Here is an 18,841-nt window from a genome sequence, read left to right as displayed (position 1 = left end):
GCCCCCTCCCCCCTTCCCCGCTCCGCCAATCGGCGCGCGGCGGCGCCCGGCGGCCAATCCCTTCCGCCAGCGGGGGCGGGACTTCCGCCGGGAGCCGGAAGCGGGTCTCTCATGCGAGCGGGTGGTTGAGTCTCGGCTCGGAGACGTTTCGGGCCCGGAGCCGCCGCCGCCCCCCCGCGTCCCCCCCGCCCCGCCCGCCCCCGGCGCTGCCGCCGCCCGCGCCCCCTCGGCCCCGCCCCGCGCTCCGCTCTCCTCCTCACGGCATCCGGCGGCGAGGCCCCGGCGGCGGCGGCGGCGCGGCGAGAGGCCCCGGCGCCCGCGGGAACTCGACAGGAGTGAAAGGCCCCGCGCCGGCGGAGCCCCCCCCCCCTCCCCCGTGCCCGCCCGTGCCCCCCGTGCCGAGCCCCGGCCCGAGGGCGGCGGCGGCTGTTGGTGACAGGTGAGTGCGAGGGGCCGCCCGGCCCGCGCCCTCCGGGCGGCGGCGCCCGCTGGAGCCGTTCCGCACCCGCATCTCCCGGTGCGGGGGTATGGCGGGGCCGGAGGGGGAGCGACACCCCCCGCTCCGCCGCCCCCTCGCACCGGGGAGGCGGCCGGAGCCGCCATCTTCCCACCCGAGGCGGTTCCCGGGGGAGAGACGGGAGGGAGGAGGAGGATCCCGGCTCGGGGCCGCGGTGGTGGCGGGGGTAGGGCGGGCGAGCCGCCGGGGCCGCTCCCGCACTGCGGCCTCGCCGCCCCGGGCACAGCGGGTGAGCTTTGCCCCCGCGCCGACGGGGCCTTGCGGGAGAGCCGCGTGTGCCGTGGGGCGAGCGGGAAGGGGCGAGCGCCGGGGGGACCCGTCTGGAGCCATCCCGGCTACCCGGCCGGGGCGGATGGGCGGCTGGGACCCTCCGGAGCAGCAGGCGGTGCTAGCCCCTGGCCCATCGCTCCGGGCACATCGCTGACTTTCCACGCGAGCCGTGTCCTGAGCAGGTGAATTGCCGGCGGGCCGGGGGTGCGCCCAGGCTGCACAGCAGAACCTGCGGGAGCAGACGGCACACGGGCGCTGTGTTGCCCCCAGAATTTAGTTGTTGTTGGGCCTTTGGTAGCTGCTTCAGCGAAGTTGTTTTCACTCTCAGTTTCAGTTTGCCCAGGTGCTCAAAATTGCTACGTAGCTTTGTCCACAGTTTAAACAGATGTGCACTTGCCAAACAATGTTTGTTGTACGAGATTCCTGTGTGGCAGATAAGTATAATTATTTTTATTCTGCAGGTAAGCGAATTGAGGCAAAGTGGTTAAGACTTGCCTGTGGCCACAGAGAGAGAGAGCTGGTTTCAAAACCACTGTTTAAACTTGAGTCACGGTTGGGGTAAAACCATGGGAATTCTGGTTTCCGATTCTGCGTCTTGTCTCTGGCCTAGTTCTGTTTGCCTCTGAATCCTTAGTAAAATTGGAGAAGGAATCTCTCTTAAGTACTGCCTCAAGGATTGCTATTGTAAGGTCTGTCTTGTGGTTTAAATTTCACGTCAAACTTATCTGATTTTTACACATTGGATAAATTCTCAATGGTCAAAGCATGTTGTATTTTTTTTTCAACTTGCTGGGATTTCACAACTCTTGGGTTTTGATTCTGGTCTGGTAACTTTTTATCAGTTGAACTTTCACTTCTCTCTGCTGACTTGTAAGCATTTCTTCTAGTCAATTCTCAAGATATGAAGCTAATCAGCTTAATTGCTCTAGTTATTAGAACAACATTGATATTTTTATATTTTTTAATTTTTTTGTGGGAGGTGAAAAGGAGGTGAAAACTAGGCTGAGGCCTGATAATGCGTATACAAAAACCAGTATATATTTTATATATAATGTCTACAGAAAATTTTCCTCTTCTAGATTTGCTGTTATTTATGTGTGTATGCTCTTTATGTGGAAGCCACAATTACTCATACATTTAATTGGTCTTACGCTTTGGGGAAAAAATCTCTTTATTTGAACGAAGGTGAAAGTTTTGCTTAAATGAATTAATTGAAAACATTTGATCTCTTGGATGTTCTTTAATAAACAATTGTATGTAATTGGGTCCTTAAGCACACACAATGTTCTGGGTTAGATTGAATTGTTTACTTTGTGTTTTTTTCTGGGGGTTTTTTACCCATTGACACACAAACACCATAAGGGAATAAAGGTGTCAGCGGAAGTGTGTGCTGCCTTAGTTGCTTTTTGTGGCTGGCTTTAGTGCCAATATACACATAGAAAGGTATGAATGACTGATACATATTTATTATATATATTGCATAGATATGGGGCTGTATCTTAAATCTGCTTCATTACAGAGCAAAACAGAAGATCTGGAACTGGAGACAATTGTGGGGGCTTGGGGATTTTGTTGGGGGTTTTTGTTTCTTTGAGACATACAGAAACCATGTAGGCAGTTTCTGGTGATGATGTTTTATTTCTGTTAAAGTTAAATACTTGGTTTGTTTACTGAAATGCAAAGTCAATACAGTCAGGTTTGTCTAATCGACGTGGTCTGTGCTGATCTGTTGCTGCGTCCCTTATTAAGTCTCTCATCTTGCAGTGGCTTTGGCTTTAAATCAGTTGAGAGCTTAATTGGCATGGTAATATAAACTCTTTGTTAAATATTTATTACATTACCTCACAAAATGCACATGCTAGACACTGAAAAGGCATGCTTCTGACCATAGTGCATGACAAATCTAAAGTGACAGCTTAAAGGTAGCAAAAATGGAGTTACAAAAAACAAAGTAATTAGGTGTAGATATGTTCCATCAGTTTGATTTTTTTAAAACTAGGTGGCTTTTAGGACTGTCGGTGCTATTAATGTTTAATTCCATGGTGTCTGTATATATTCATCAGGCATTCACATTCTCGTAAATTAACAGGTAAGGCACACAAATAAGATGTAAAGCACTTGACTTACCTTTTCTTGTGCCTGTGCTGGAAGGAGCAGGTTTTGCAAAGGCCACAGCCGTATCGATCTTGAAGGGCACTCTTGCCTTGGAGGTGCAAAGGTGGCTGTGGTGGTAGCTTACAAATGCAGTGTCAGGAGGGCTATCGCTGGCAGAAAGCACAGAAATGTATTCTGGAGTCTGGAGAATATTAAGCTTTGGGAGTGTGATTTGTGTGCCTGTGCATGTGTGCACACATGTGAGAATCTGTTACATGATGTACGACATCGTGAAAAGTGTGGTTTACAAAGTGCTCTGTTGCTCTATGCATTTACTAGCAAAATGACATTTTTAGACAACAGGTTTGTCTAAGTCTTGGACATAACTGTAGAAAATCTTCTCAGGCTGCGATTTTTTCCTGTATGTAATCAGTGATACTCAGCTAACAGGAGTATTAGAAGTCTCATGCATTTGCATTCAGAATGAGCACACAGGTATGAGTTGGAAAGACAGGATGTTACAAAACAGGACGTTGTAAGGAAGAAAGTTAACCCTCTCCCTGCAGTTTTGAAAGAGGTAGTGATGTGTGGAGAGCTGTGTAGAAGATGAGAGTAAAAGCTACTCTTGTAGTAAAGGCCCTGGAAAGGTGTTTGAGCAATGTTCTGAAAGCAAGGCATGTGCATGCTGAAATTAATACTCTCATTTTAGTGCATATACAAGATCTAGATGGGTGGATCTAGACGTACTTCTTCACCACAGAAGCCAGTAATTGAATTACGGAGGGGAAAGTGATGTAAAACTTAAAACTATCACTATTTCAAAGTTGTGATCCCTCAAAAAAGACAAGACGCACACGTGCACCTCCTCTTCCCCTGAACTGGTAATGTGCTTTGTCAAAGGTACCAGTTCTAACTGTATTTACTGTATTTTCAAACTAATGCTTTGGGAAAGCTCTTTGTTTTCTTTTCCTGTGAATTAACTCCTCTGTGCTAAACTCAAGGCTAGCTAGTGTATCATAACAGTCAAACACAAAAATAGCACTCTGAAGCACCTTCTCTGAATATAGAACTGAGTGATATTTCACCTGGTCAAAAAATGCTTTGGTACTGTAAATACTGGGTAATTGACGAAGACCCATTCCTATTCCAGCAATCTGTTTCTTTCTCTTTAAGCATATGCTGACTTTGACTGTCTAATGATAAAAATGTGTCTACAACCAACAAGTTTGTGGAACTTGTTAGAAACAGGAGACTAGCAGTCAATTTCTGTTCCACCCATTCATCTACTCAAGTTCCATAAAGTATTTCAAGATAGAAACAAATTCTGTTAATTGGTTCCCAGCTGGTGGTACTTAAGTTTTGGTGATGTGATGGAGCCAAGGATTTATGAAATCACTGGTCTTTCACTTTTGTGTAACTGTTCCATACCCTTTCTAAAGGGGGGTGCCCCCCCATTTGGAAGCAGGTGCTATGGAGCAATACCTGCAGACAACAAAGGTACTTTGGAGTGCTTAAATTAGGTGTGACTGTAATACAGCATAATAGTGTGATTAGGATAGCCATGACAGTGTTCATTCTGTGATGTGTGCTGCTGCAGGTATTTTGTGTCTGGGTATGTGTTTCAGGAACAGCAATTATCTCCAAAATTGGAAGTCTGACAGAGGTTGCTAATATGTGGCTAGCTGCTTGGCCTAGAACATTGCCGGGAATTGGGGAAGCGCTGTTTTGACGCCCTGATGAATCACCAATTTCTTTGAGTCTTAATCTTTGCGAATGCTCTCGTTTACCATGGAGGGCTGGGCTATGCATATTCTGGATCCTGTCAGTCCAGCTCCTTAATGGGTAGTTGAATGATGTAATACAAAAGGAATCAGTTGTTCATAAGCTGAATGGATTGCCACCTCTGCACTTCCAGCAGCTCTGTTGTTATTAGCATAAGGCTGTTGGTGTGTAAGGAGCTGGTGTTCCAGAGAGCATATTCTATAGTAAAGGCTTATTGGATTGCTTCTGTGGCCATGTAGAGTTCATAGATGTATCGAGTTCAGTGTACATGTAGTGGCAGCTATACACAGCTTTGAGTATATGTTGCACATATAGATGGAAATGTATAGACATCTGCCTACTGTGGTAGCTTGTGATGAATTAGACGCAATTGCTTTATCTGTTAGGGACTCCTTTCTAAAGTGCCAATATCACTTTCATTATTGAAAACAGCTAGCACTGGCAATCAGACTTCAGAAATTACACCTGCAGATGCTATCAGAATTTCACATGGGGCATGTTCAGGAATATACTGAGTTTTCAGTGTAGTTGTAGAACGTATGGTTATTTTACTTAAAGCTTGTGCTGGGCTCTTTGGAAGTCTAAGTAGTGTATCACCTTATTTTGCTTTTAGATTTCTTGTGGTTTTTTGCACAAGTATCTAAACAGTATTTTCCCTTTGGATGGGTTAATTTTCCCTCAGCCTCATATTGGCCCTTCCGTACTGGCTTCTGCAAATAAGCAACAATAGTGAATACCTCATTGGTGCTATTCATAAGGCGGGTTTCCATCTGTCTTGTTAGTGGAATTACAAACTTGCTTAAAACATTGTGTATTTCTGTTATTCTGTTAAAAGTGTTTATCAGTGTTTCTCAGTAGATCTAATGTTCTGCAATCTGTTTTCAAGCTAAGTATTTTATAATTACAGGATGCCAGTAATCTGACAGGGAAACCTGAGAAACAAAATATTAGTTAAATAGTAACTATGTTGAGAAAAAAAAATTGATAAATCTCATTTGGCAGAAACTTAATGAAAGGTTTGAAAGCTTTACGGTGATGTCTCTTGGCAGCTTTATGGTTTTGTTTTCGGTCACTGTTGGTATCCATATGCGTATTTTCACAGGTTGTGATGCTGTCACAGGTTGCCCCACAACAGAGTCTGACTCTGACTGTTGTTCAAACAAGGAACTGATGAATCAACAGGCCAATGTCCAAAGTAGCTTGCTTTTCCATACCCTGGTGCTGAGGGTTTATGCTCAAATGTTTGGATGTATCCTCCTGGTTTCTGATTCTTGTTCTAGGAATTAAAAAGTAGAGCAAAAGTGAAGAATTTACTGGGGCATGGTTACTTTAAGTGCTGAGATACCTATATGTGCAGAATTTGCAGTCTTATCTCAGAGTTTCATTGCCATTCAATGTTGTTGCTGCCCGACAGATAGGGACAGAAAATGGTCAGCATGTTGCTGTTTAAAGCAGCAAGGCAAACAATTTGGGTAAAATAGCATTGTCTACATTGGCATGTCTCCAGGATCTTGGGTTTGTGTCCCTGCTCATGTTTAAAGCTTTTTTGTTCAATTCTTCATAATAAATGCCAAAAAAAATTATGCTATAAAGAAGAGAAGGGACTCTTTTTAATGAACATATGTTGCAGCTTAGCTTACAGTCTATTTTTTATGATTATAATTTTCTTGGTTAACACTGTGTATTCTAACTGCCTGGATTCAAGGAATCAGTTGAATTTTTAGAAGGGTCTGCACCCAGTTATTTTGACTTGCAAGGAAGAGTTATTGTCATTAAATCCAAGCTAAAATATTGGCAGTCCATCCTTTAACTGTGAGTCAAAACCTGAATTACCAGTAGTTTTGATTACAGTGATACTCCAGGAAGGTGGGGTGCTCTAACTGTGAACAAATGTGCACCCAGGAGGTGATAGTCTTCCATACAGTGTTTTAAAACTAAGCAAGATTTGCTTCTGGTTTCGGCAGAGCTTGTAATGGAGGATGGTAGCCTTTATTAAAAGAGGAAGTAATACTAAAATGACTGGATTATTTGGGTTAAATTCTATTTTTGGTGAAGAGGTTAATGAAATAATCATTGGCGAAGAACATTAGCTTCCTTTTCTTCTACAAAACCTTAAAGTTAAATGATTATTCTTCTGTAAGTAGTTACATTTCACGTTAGATTTGGTCCTGAACGTGTTTCAAAACTTAAACTAACATTTTAGGTCAATGAATGCTTTTCAAGTCATCTGAAAAAAAAAAAAAAACCCTAAACCCCAGAGCTTGAGGGGAGTTCATCCCAGGCTGTTTGTTTTGCAGAATGACTGTTTATTGAAGTAGTCTTTGCATAGTCAAGGACTGCTGTATACATTCGTGTTAGGACAAAACTTGTCACTGCACCTTTTTGCTTATTACTGGCATTATCAACATCTTATTTGGTTATATATGCCTCTTGCCTGGACTTTATGTAGTTATAGATCCTTTTCTCTCTTACTTTTCTCAGGCCTGTTGTGAGGGAAGATGTATTCCAGGAGTACTGTAATGGTTGTCCCACTGGTTTGCATCAAATCTTTCCCAGAATTCTAGTTCTCCGTGCATTTGAATATGAGATCCTTAGTGTTAGATTTCTGCTTCCCTGAATTAAGAGTTTATTGTATGGTCCCAGAATGTCGTGATGAAGAACTTGGCAAATTGGCTTTGAAGCTATGTTTGTGTCTTAAATAATAATTCAAAGTACTAAAAATATTAAGGGTCCTGGAAATTCCAAATGCAGCTTTTGACCTCCTCTTGCTTAAGTGCAGCACTGATTGCAGACTTGAAACATGGAATCCAAGTAACAGCAGTATTCTAAGATAAGACTATTAAGATCTGTTAAAGAAGGTCAGACTTCCAACCTCACCCTTGGAACTGCACTAAATATTAACCCTATAGCTTCAAGTGGTGTTTTTAATCTTGTCTTCTGTCATAAAATACTGTGTCTGCTTCTGCCAACTTCAGGACTTTTCTGAGGAAGATGTTGTTCATAAAATCCTGCCCAGCAGAGCTGGGTTAGTTGTTTCCTTTACCTTTGCCAAGTGTCCTGCCTGGAGTCACAGGCAGGCTGTGAGTGCCTCAGCCACTCTCTGGTAAGCAGTGTAGTGAAGAATGCGGAAAACTTAGAGTTGGTATTGGTAAATCGTGAGGAGGAACATTCAGTAATTGAAACAAGGAAGTTCGTTGTTCCCACATTGCCAAACTTGACACTCTTCATGCACAACATTTAACTTGTTCCCTCTAAGCAAGTGCTAAATCTCCTGGAACCTTGTCATGTGTTACAGCATTTGAAGATTTAGTGTTTCTTTGAAGAACTGGAAAAAGCCAAATAGACCATCAGTTAATGCATCTTAGCTTTAAAAACTTGAAGCAGCTAGTAAAATACTGTAGAACTGGCAGTTGTTTTGTTAAACAAACAGAATTTATGAAAAGACAAGTCCACTTACAGTGAGCCTGAGATGCTGGTGAGTACGTTATCCAACAAAGTTCAGTATCTTTCTAGTTTTCACTCCAAGTCAGGAATCAGTTTGTCTTAGACTGAAGCTGTCTCTCATGGTGAAAGTGCATCAGTCTCTGTAAACTTCACTGCTCTCTGTGAGCTCTTAGCATGTTTAATTGTTGCTTCCTTCAGCAGAGGACTAGGAAAATTATTTTCATAGTTCCCTTCAGTAGCTACTTTAAAGAAAAGCAAATGCCAAAAAAAACCCTGTTAATCTCATTGGTTAAGTGAGAGCAGGCGAGTTACATGGGGAAAGAAGGGAAACAAAGAAAATACATTATTATGCAAGATATTATCTTTGCATAATAATTCCTCATATGTGCATGAATTCAGAGAAGATATTGTAGGTTGAGACAGACTTGGTGTCCAGAGGGCCAAAGTAAACTTACCTGCTGGAAATGAGATGTGTATCAAAATAAAGAACTATAGTTCATAGAAAAAAATATTGGAGAAGTCTTCTACGTGGCTTTTTCTTCGTGTAGTATCTTGGTTGGTTACAGGAAAGAGCAATATAAGCCTATTTTAAGAGTTCAAGAGTTTAAGCTACTGTGTAGTGTCCTGTCAATGACTATTTAGAAATAGTACCGGAATGAGCAATATTTTGTGAAATCCAGTCATTAGGGCTAACAGGTGTTTGCTGCTGCCTTATCTACTCCAGGGCAAGCTTGAATTTTCTCGCCAATTCAATTTACTGTTTCTAATCAATTGCTCTTCTGCTTTCTGTGTGTACAGAAGTGTTGTGCAGTTTTTGACTCATGTGACATTAGAAGCAACATGGATGATAATAGTTGATTAAGGTGAGATTTTGTATTTGATGGTGCTAAAATTTAGAAGCATATTTTTGTAATGCTTTCCATCATTTTTTCCAATCATTTAATATTTGCATGAAATGACAAAATTAATTTCTGCATCAGTGAGCAGTATTTGATATTAAATATTGGTATTAAATTAAAACCCTGGAACAGTCTCCCAGCTAATTTGTTGGCATAAAGATCTCTGAAGTTATTGAGAAGCTTTGACTTTTAGAGAAAATGCGATTAGCCTATCAAAGATCATCCCAATATATCTAGAATTAAAATTTGTTTAGAAAGTAAACAATTTTAGCAGTTAGATTTGTGCTTATTAGTAAAAATACCAAGACTTTTCTTTGTATTGCCTCAGCTGTACCTTTTGTTTGCAGATCAGAATACTACTGCACTGGACACTTCAAGCATAGGCTGTTGCCTTGTAGCTTAGGCAGGTGTAACAAGTAAATGCAGGTGGATGGGAGTGTTACAAGAAATTAATGTGAGCAGTGGGTTAGTATAATATGTGATGCCTCTGCTCTGATGAGAACCTAATCAGTTTTTAAAATATATTGATTAAAGAAAAAAATCTTGCAGAAGGAGGGAGCTTCCATCACATTCTGCAGTTTCTCTTAGCCCATGTTAGGCATAAATACAAGGGGGTTTATATACTTAGTCATTATTTAGGCTGGCTGGTTTTATAAGATTATATGAAAAATTAGTCTGGCTCTATGGTTAGGCTCATTTAACAAAGGTATTCCAAATGTAGTTTGGAAGCAGAGGCAGACATGAAGTGCTGTGCAGAGTGTGGGGTCCAACTCCCAGCTTGTCCTTCTTTAGGCACTTTAAAGTGTTGTTTGCCCTGTGTTTAGGCTTAATTAGTTTTCTGATTATTTCAATGCAGAAGACCACTGGTTTGCAGTGGCCTATCCTTTCACTCTTTAATTCAGTACAGGCAGTCTGCAATCTGCTGGGGTTTCTCTTGTGAAGGTCCTGCAGGTATGTTGCTGTAGCTCTTACTTTCTGGTTTTGTTTTATTAAATTGTTATAGGAACTACCTGTGATGCTTTGTAGCAGGAGTAACAGCAGCAGCAGAGTGATGTGGACTTCAGCTATTCAGTTCTACTCAGAACTGAAGTACTTGGTTTGCAGTGCTCTGCTCCTCTGGTTTCCTAGAGTAGGACAGAAGGATTAATGCCACCAGGCGTTCAGCTTGGGTCCTCTCTCCTCTACTGCTCTTCTGGTGGTCACAGAAGTAAAGTGCATATGCAGGCAACTACTGTGTAGTTCTCTGTTTAACTGAAGAAGGGGATGTTCAAATTTATTCAAATTCTGTTCTTGCTGGTGATGTTTTCTGTCCTGGAGAAGTAAAAAGTCACGCCAGAGCTGCGAGGTAGGGAGGAATTCAGATGCTCACAAATATAAGGGAGGGCAAGTGATGGAGCATTTTAGTGGAAAATTATTATACTTTGAGGTACTTACCTAATGTACTTGAGTAACAAATTCTTGATCTCTTTCCTGAGAAAATTAAAAGACCTTTTCCCTTCAGTGTGAGATGTTTTCTGCTTTTTGTAGGCCTCGGTAATGAATGTAAAATGTGTGATTCTACATTCAGCTTATCAAGAGAGAATGGGATTGTGGAGAACTATGATCATAAGTAATTTATATTAAGTTAGCATCCCACTTTTCTTTTCAGAATTGTCATGATTTGGCTGAGCTGCTAGCAATTTAACTCTGCGATTTGAGGGGTTGCTTAGAAAATGCGCAAATCAGGGAGTCAAGAGATGAATTTTCATTAAGCGTGATACTTTTTAAAATCATCATCTGATAAATATCTTATCTAACATGATAGTTATAATAGAAATTAAATATACATCTCTATGAATAACCTGCAGGGTGTGTGCTGTTAGTCCACTTACAGTGAGGAAAACAAGCTTGTGGCTTTGAGATGGATGTGCAACATGAAGCAACTCCTGTTAATTAATGAGTTGGGTTTCTTAATGTAATGTGCTTCAGCCTGCAGTCAGGAGAGTGCTGCTTCAGACTTGAAAACTGAGAACAAGCCATAAGCAAACTGAAAACTGCTCATGACACAATCACACTTGTCTTCAAGGCACGTGACACTCTTATCAGGCGCAAAAATTTCCTCCCAGTGGCTTATTCCTGCTTGGTAGGCACTCCTAGTGTTCTTAAATGGTAAGAGTTTTGTTAAATTATATACCATTAAACATCTGGTGTATTGCATTACTGAGGAGGATATGATCCACAGGCTTCTTGGTCCATCTCTGGAGTGATGTTTGAGTGCATGTCAGATAGTAACTGTATGTGAAGCTTCTTGGTGTGCAGGAGGGCTGCAGAAATTCTGTGAGAGACCTTTGAGTGTAGTGAAATTATTTCATTTACTTTAGGCACATGTATTTAAAATACAGTGCATAAAAAGCTAGATACAAAAATGATGATAATTTTTTGTTGGTGGGGGTCATTCTGTTGTCTTCTGTGCACTGTTGACATCTTCTTGTTTGAGATGGTGAGTGAGTAAGACTGTAACTTCACCCTCTTCCCCTTTTTCTTGCTCTTCACTGAAAGTTTTTCCTATGCCTCTCTACAGAGTCCTTATCATTTACCAGTATCAGGTTTCTTTGGTATTTTATCACCTTTGTTTAGTAACTTGCTGCTTGGCATCTTTTGGGCAGCTAATTAGTGTAATGATCTCAATTTGCAGACTTGCAGAGTAATCAGTTCTGGTGTGCTCTTAATCACATAGGTTTCTGTGTGAGTGAGAATGCTCAGTAAATTATGAGAGTTGTGAATTGCTTGGGAAGCCTTATACAGAAATGTTTCATGGATCTTTAAATAAAGAAATGCAACATTCCTTTTAAATAGCAAGTTTTACTGTTTCTCTTGAAATCTCAGCCTTTCTTAGAGGAGAGACTACATTTGAAAGGATAATTAATAGAACTACAGAACAATTTTGCATGCTATCAACCTTATAAACAACAGAAGGGTTTTTTAAAAAAAATACAAACTTGTGAAGTAGATGCAGCAGCAGCTCTAAATGATTTGTGCTTGTGTTTTCTGTTAAAGGATGTTAAAAAAGTACAGCATTAGGTTCTAGGTTCTTCTGACACTATATTTCTTGCTAACACCCGGTTGCCTTGTGCGTTTTGAAATGCCTTGAGTCAGCCAAGTGTCCTGTTGCAGGTTTGCCCCCAGTGCTTATGTCCATGTTCCTCTTCAGGAACCCAGAAGTTGCATTATTCTGGGGAGTACTGGGGCATAAGTAATTTTCTTGGCAGGAAGGAAAACTGAAACAAATCCAGTGGTACTTTTCTCGGGGTTTTTTGAAATCTAACTTTCCAGCCACTATGCTGGCATGTACACTGGATGCATGTACATTTTGAAACCTTCATCTGACAGACTTGCATGAATCTCTGGGTCTAAACACTAAGCTCCAGATGTGAATTTTCAGCTTCTTCCCCAACTGTTTAGCTAATCAGCAGTTAAACAAATTGAGAACCTTGTGATGATTTTTAATAGAAGTGCATTCAAAACTTCTGTAGACACATGCTGTGACTAAATATTTGTTATGTCATGTCAGCTTTTTAATTGCTGTTATGTAATAGAGATTTTACAATTGATGCAGGCACAGTGATGATTGCAGAGATTGCCACAAACAGATATACTTTTGCTGTTGTTAGATTTCTCATTCGCAGCTATTTTATCTGCTGTGGTAATATTACATCTTCACAGTATATTTTTTTTTAAATAATGCCATCCTTTGAAAGCTGGATTGCTTGTGAAATCTGCTCTGTAAAGAAACTGAGAAGGGAGAGATGGAAGCCCCTGAGTTCTGTCATAAGTTTTCTCTGTGAGCATGATACAGCTTGGATGATGTGATTCATCTGCAGAATGGTAACATGTGCCCCGTGCAGCAGGATGATGGGTCAACTCTAACAGCTGAGATCTTTTTTTGAAAGTATCCTAAACAGCCACCTGATGAAAATTGAAAGTTTGTATCACTGCTTATGACACTAAGAAGGAAACTTCCAGCCTTTCAGGATTAGGATTTTTCCAGTTTTTCTTGATGATGCTGCATAAGCTTAACCATATATCCTGTATCTGAGTTGGCACCTTTACTGGGACAGAGAACATGATTAACTCTTGACATACTACATATGCTTTGGGTATTCACAATGTTGGTGAAACTAATAAAGAAAAGTTAAACTTTGTTTAAAGAGAAGCTAATGTATGAAATTTGTAGCATACTTTTGAAAAAGGCATCTCTTATTTCTCATATAAATGTCTATATGATGTCTTCAGCAGGTGCTAAAACTTTTCAGAGCTGAGCTCAGTGGTAGGTAGCTCTGATTACCTCTGCTGTGTTCTCGTGATCCTCATGGGTACATAAGTGTGTGGTAGATGGTGAGAAAGTATGTTCCCTCTCACAGTAGAAGGAGGATTTCTGGCCTGCAGCTGGAAGTTTGTTATGAGGCTTAAGTTAAGCAGTGCACCTCTGTTTGGAAAACATTTTAAGCTTTCTCATGTTACTGAAGTGTATTTCTGTATTAGCCTTGTGAAAACTTTATCTTAATCTGTGTTTAAAGTTTCTAAAATGTTTGCTAGGAAGAGTTCTGCACAAAGCCAAGCTCAAATCTATTTTTGTTTGTACTTGCTGGAAGACCAGTGAAAAGTTCTTTTATTCTAGTGAGCTTTTTTTGTTTTATGGTGTTGCTGTTTGCAGGGTGAAAGTTAGTTGTCAGCACTTGCATTTGTAAATCTCTTTTTAAGGGCTGATTACTCTGGGCTGAAAGTTGGCAGGCAAGATCTCAGCCCTAGAGCATTGTTTGGGGTTTTGCCTGTTTTTAAATAACAGATCTATCTGACTGATTTGATTGAGAGAACTGCATGCTGCTACTCAGACTGTAGTAACTCTAGATAGTGAAACAGACTGCAGAAAAGCACACTTTGAATATGAATTAGGAAAATTAAAGATGTCTATTAATGAAAGCAGGAGGGTCGGGGGCTACACTCTAGGGAGGTTTTTGGGAAGGTCAACAAGAGCAGTAGTGGTTTTGTTTGCTGTGTAACAATCAAGTAGGTAGGTGTCTTTTCCAAACTGTTTGCAAGGTTGTGGTGCATGTGGATGCTGTGTGTTTATAAATACCCTCAGACAGTTGCACATTAATTCTGCCCGTACTAAGATACCTAAACCTGCACTAAAATGCAGTGTAAAGGTTAGTCTGATGTTGGCACCATGCTAACACACACGTGTGGCTTTTGGATGAGAGCAGTCCCAGCTCTGCTTGGCTTGGCACCCAGGCAAGAGTGATCATGTGGTTGTCTGCACTTCTCTGTATAGTCATCCTGTGGGCCATTGCTGGTTTGTATCTGGTATCTTCTGAAATGATGGAATTCTTTTAACTAAATGGTTTTGAAAATACTTGGCAGTAAAGAACCATGCTGTCAACTTTTAAAAAAAATCAAAACAGTAAAACCCCCCAAAAACTTATAAAAATCTCAAAACAAAATAAGCAAACAAAAAAAAAAAAAATCAACCCCTCCCCCCCACCAATAAATCCCTTATATTTTTATTTGTGAAAATGGTTGTGGATGTTGCAGAGTGAAACCAGTAGGCTGAAATACCTGTGTTGCTCAACCAGGTGGTCTCAGACCCTCCTGAAAAATATTCTTGTAACTCCTCAGGTTAACCACTCACCAGGTATCAGCAGGGACAGATCTGTACAAGTGAAGGGTGACTGCCCCCATCGGCCTCAAACTAATGAGAAAACAAGTAATAAGGCACTCTTCCCCTTCATGTTGCAACTACTAGTTTTGCAGATGGAGCAGTGTATTACAGTTTTGGGGAAAGCAAGCATGGTTGAATATTACTCAGTTTCTAAAGAAAAATGTTTTTACCTGTATTTTAAACTTCTCTGTCTTGCCTATTTACAGACCAAGTTTGGACTACTTCTGATAATTCTCAATAAAATCTAGGCAGTTTCTCTTGGGATAGATAGTTGTCAAAATAAGTATTTGAATGTCTGTAGTAGGGTCAAGAGCAGAGTTACTTTCAAGTTGTTGAGCTTGACTTATTACTCTGTGATGACCAAATGACAAGCCAGAAGGATACAATGATTTACTGTATGCATTTGCAGAATTGAAATTAATGGGTGCTTCTAAATCAGTGAAACACTGGCACAGGTTGCCCAGAGAGGTGGTGGATGTGCCATTCCTGGAAACATTCAAGGGCATGTTGGACAGGGCTCTGAGCAACCTGATGTAGTTGGAGATGTCCCTGCTTATTGCAGAGGAGTTGGACTAAATGACCTTCAAAAGGCCCTGTTCAACTAAAAAAGTGCTCTGTAATTCTGTGATGAAAAAATTGTCATTTGATTCTGATAGCTCAGTGTTCTGCTCTAGGTAGTGCTATCTCTATCCCAGACGGGTTTGCCAACTTGCATTTTTCTCCTGAATATCTCCTGCTTATTGCAGCAACATGTATTTATCCAAAGATACATTGAACTGCTGACTGGTAGACCATATTTTTCAAAGTCATGGGCAAGTTAACTCTTCAGCTGGATGATAATTTTTATTGCTGCATTAAAATGCTCCATTTAACTTGTCACTAATTTGGCTGATAAACTCTTTAAAACAGTGAATCCTTACCCGTGGTTTCTAGAATTACCAGCTATTGATTGTGGTTTGTGTAAATAAGCTTTTATATGAAGATATATATCAATACTAATGAAAAACATGCTAAAACATATCCTATGGAGAGCTTTTAACATTCCATGATTTTTATTGGTTTTCTTTTTCTGAAGTAACACTGCCATTTTCTACAACCCTTGTATTCTCTGGCATGATAGTCATGGGAGTCTGCAGCCATGGAGGTTTTGTTCTCTAGGAGTCCAGTAATTGGCAGCTCTACAGTAGAAAAGGTGGTATTAACTTTCCAGAACAGCCCTGCATGTGAAGTCATTTTGAAGTATCTCACAGCCAATGGGATTTGGCAGCTGAGCACTTCATATCCTGCAGACTTGTAGCTGTGGGATGTATTGAGTGAAGAAAATTGCAACAGAAGCTCCCTCCTTCTGGGTTTGGGATCTTTCTGTATGGCTTGCCCATTTGCAGAAAGGCAGTAGCTGATCATTGTTCAAATCATGGGATTTGGAAAGCAGGTTTTATCCTCTTTAAACAAATTACTTTATCGCTGTCGTTTGGAATGCTACTTTGATCCTTAATGATCAAAATTCAACTTAAATATATGGGTTTGACATTGTAATTACTTGTTTACAAGGTGAGTGGATTTGGTGTGGTGTGTATCACAACAAATCTGTGTATCTAATGAGAATATGATTATTAGTCTGAGTAGTGCAAAGAAAGTTACCTAGAGCTTCAATCTAGATGTGGCCTGTGAGAAGCATCTTGTGTAATCTCATCTAAGGGACTTCTGAAAAGCAGTAGAATAATATGCTGCTCTAATTGCTGGTGGCTTGCCCAAGAAATTTGAAGTTGCAATGTGCACGTTGCAGTTGTGTGTTGTCAGGTTGGCTGACAACTTGCCTATCCTCAGCTGGAATTAATGATTTAGCTGGATATTTTGTGCTTGATGGCCAGTCAGCAAACACTTTAAAGGATACATGTGTAGTGGAACTTCACTTTTTGTTTGATAGACTCACATGATCGTAGTTGTTTCCCTTCCCTTCCTTTATCCATAGACTTACAGAGTTCTGGTGCTAAAACTATGTACCAGAGGATGGAGGAGATTGCAGCATGACTCTGGAAGGGCTGATCCTAGAAGAGAATGGGAATATGTGAGATAAGTAGGTGACAGAAGGATGCAAAGAGGTACCTGAGCATTGATTTGGGGATCAAAATGCTAAGTAGATACCACCATGGCTGACTGAAACACATTTGTCTTTCTGTAAAGTAGACTTTAGCCTATGAATCCGGACTAAAGTGTGTGCCCAAGGTTAGTATGAACAGCAGTGGAGGTTATGTACAGCAAGCATGAAATGAGTAAGGAGTCTTTGGCTCTTTTTAGAAAAAAAAAAAAATTAGTCCAAAATTTTGAAAGGCTAAACACAATTTCTTTACAAAACATGAACAGAAGTGTTCTCCAAGAGGCTTAGACACTTTCTGCAGTGTTAATGTGCCTACATATTCCCGTGCATGGCTTTGAGCAACACAGAGTCTGGTTATTTTATACTACTTTTGAAAATGCTTTCATCCTGAGGATGATTTTTGTTTATTTTATGAAAGACATCCTGAATGAATTCCAGACTTCATTACATAACCTTTGAGTATATTTGTGTGTAACACTGTATGTGAGGGATAGTGTAATTTTTTTAGTTTTATTTTAATGTGGCTTTTGTCTGTGCCATTTCTTCCTTACTTAAAATAGTTTCTATTCCAAGCTGAGAGACAGAGTGTTAGGAAAAGAAACTTCTGAGAATATAATAGTGACACAGTACATGTGTTTCTTTTGAAAACATATTTTTCGTGCTGACTTTACATCAATAGCACAAAGTGATAAGCAACTCTCCATATAAGCTGAAATGTTCATCCTCTTGGAGATGTCAGTGTATTTGTTTCCTCAACTGTACAAAATATATTTTGCATAATCCTGTAGTACAGGTGTCTGAATCAGTTCATAGGTGAACATAGTAATTTTATTTGAAAATTTTGGAATATATTCAGTCAGTTGTATTTGGCATTTGCTTTTGTCCATTTCAAAATGTAGCGTAAAGGAGATTCCATGAAAGGCCATAATACCACAGACTGAAACAAAGACTTCTTTACTCCAGTCTTGGAATCAAGGTAGCCTAAAAGGAGCTTATGCTCCTAAAGAATGGAACAATACCATTAACTTCCATGTGCTGCAAATCTTTGCATTTTCATTTTAAGGAGATTGTATGAGGTTTGGTGTCGCCAACTTGAAGGCAATACATTTCTCTCATGCATTGTTACATATGCAGTACTGGAATTTCCATATGAATAAGAAACTAAAAAAGCATTTTGCATCTTTTTAGAAAAGAAAAAATTAAAAAGCCTGATTTTCACACCCCAATATTTACTTTGAGACTTCATGCTTTAAATTAGCTTTTATTGTTTTTTAAAGACTTTCTTTTTAAAATAACAATATTAAATAGTAGCATCAAATTTCACAGTAAAGTCACTGTCAGACTTTCAAGCCTACTCAGTTTTTTACTTGTTTAATCAAATACAATAAGATTTTGGGATGATAGAGCTGAAGAACTGGTTCAGCATTACTATTCCAGGAGAACTGTTGTAACATGCTGCTTAAATTTTGCAAAGATAAAGTGACCATCAAAGTAGTTAGAAGACGGGTTAGTTTGTGACTAAATGTTTCTTATTGAGTGGAGTCTGCCAGGTGGTATGAAGAAGTCACGGTTTGAAATCCAGTCTGAATAATTAAGGTGAGAATCAAAAGAAACTTTCCCAAGCAATTTCCCTGCCCAGTGCTGTGGCAAGTGTTCATCTGTAATCCCAAGGCAACCAGTGACCAGTTGGTTGAGTGTATCTGCTTTATCCTCATCTTCTGTTTTCTCTGGATGCATAATCCCGGCTGTATTGTGTGGAAGCGCTTTGGGCCTTTGGTCAGAATCAGGGTAGTGTGTCTGGAGTGGCTGCGGGTTCTTGGGAATTTCAGCAACCACTTACAGAATCTTTTGTCTTCCTATTTCCACAGCTTACAAAGGTGACCAGTAAAGTTCTCTCTGAGCAGCCAAAAAGCAGACAGCTCATGACTTCTGATCAGGACACTAAAGTTGTGGCTGAACCGCAGGTGCAGCAAGTACAAGAAGTTAAGGACGGTTCTCATCTAGTAAGTATTATAATTGCATGTTCCCCTGGTGTAAGT

General features: G+C 40.5%; 1 protein-coding gene across 2 annotated transcripts in view; it reads left to right on the top strand.

The window, feature by feature from the left end:
* Nucleotides 1–321: 321 nt before the first annotated feature.
* LARP4B (La ribonucleoprotein 4B) overlaps nucleotides 322–18,841 on the top strand; it is a 57,085-nt gene continuing 38,565 nt past the window's right edge. The window contains exons 1-2 of one of the 2 annotated variants that reach the window (XM_032099530.1): nucleotides 322–439; nucleotides 18,671–18,805. In XM_032099530.1, the coding sequence (XP_031955421.1) occupies nucleotides 18,725–18,805 (81 nt within the window). In that variant the 5' untranslated portion in view covers nucleotides 322–439; nucleotides 18,671–18,724. Of the gene's footprint in view, nucleotides 440–880; nucleotides 970–18,670; nucleotides 18,806–18,841 lie in introns of those variants that run through there. The other variant, XM_032099536.1, reaches the window with a different exon arrangement.

The sequence above is a fragment of the Corvus moneduloides genome, chromosome 1 (assembly GCF_009650955.1).
Source record: "Corvus moneduloides isolate bCorMon1 chromosome 1, bCorMon1.pri, whole genome shotgun sequence".
NCBI classification, from domain to species: domain Eukaryota; kingdom Metazoa; phylum Chordata; class Aves; order Passeriformes; family Corvidae; genus Corvus; species Corvus moneduloides.
The sequence above is the reverse complement of the archived record's forward strand: the minus strand, read 5'-3'. Positions and strand labels throughout refer to the sequence as shown.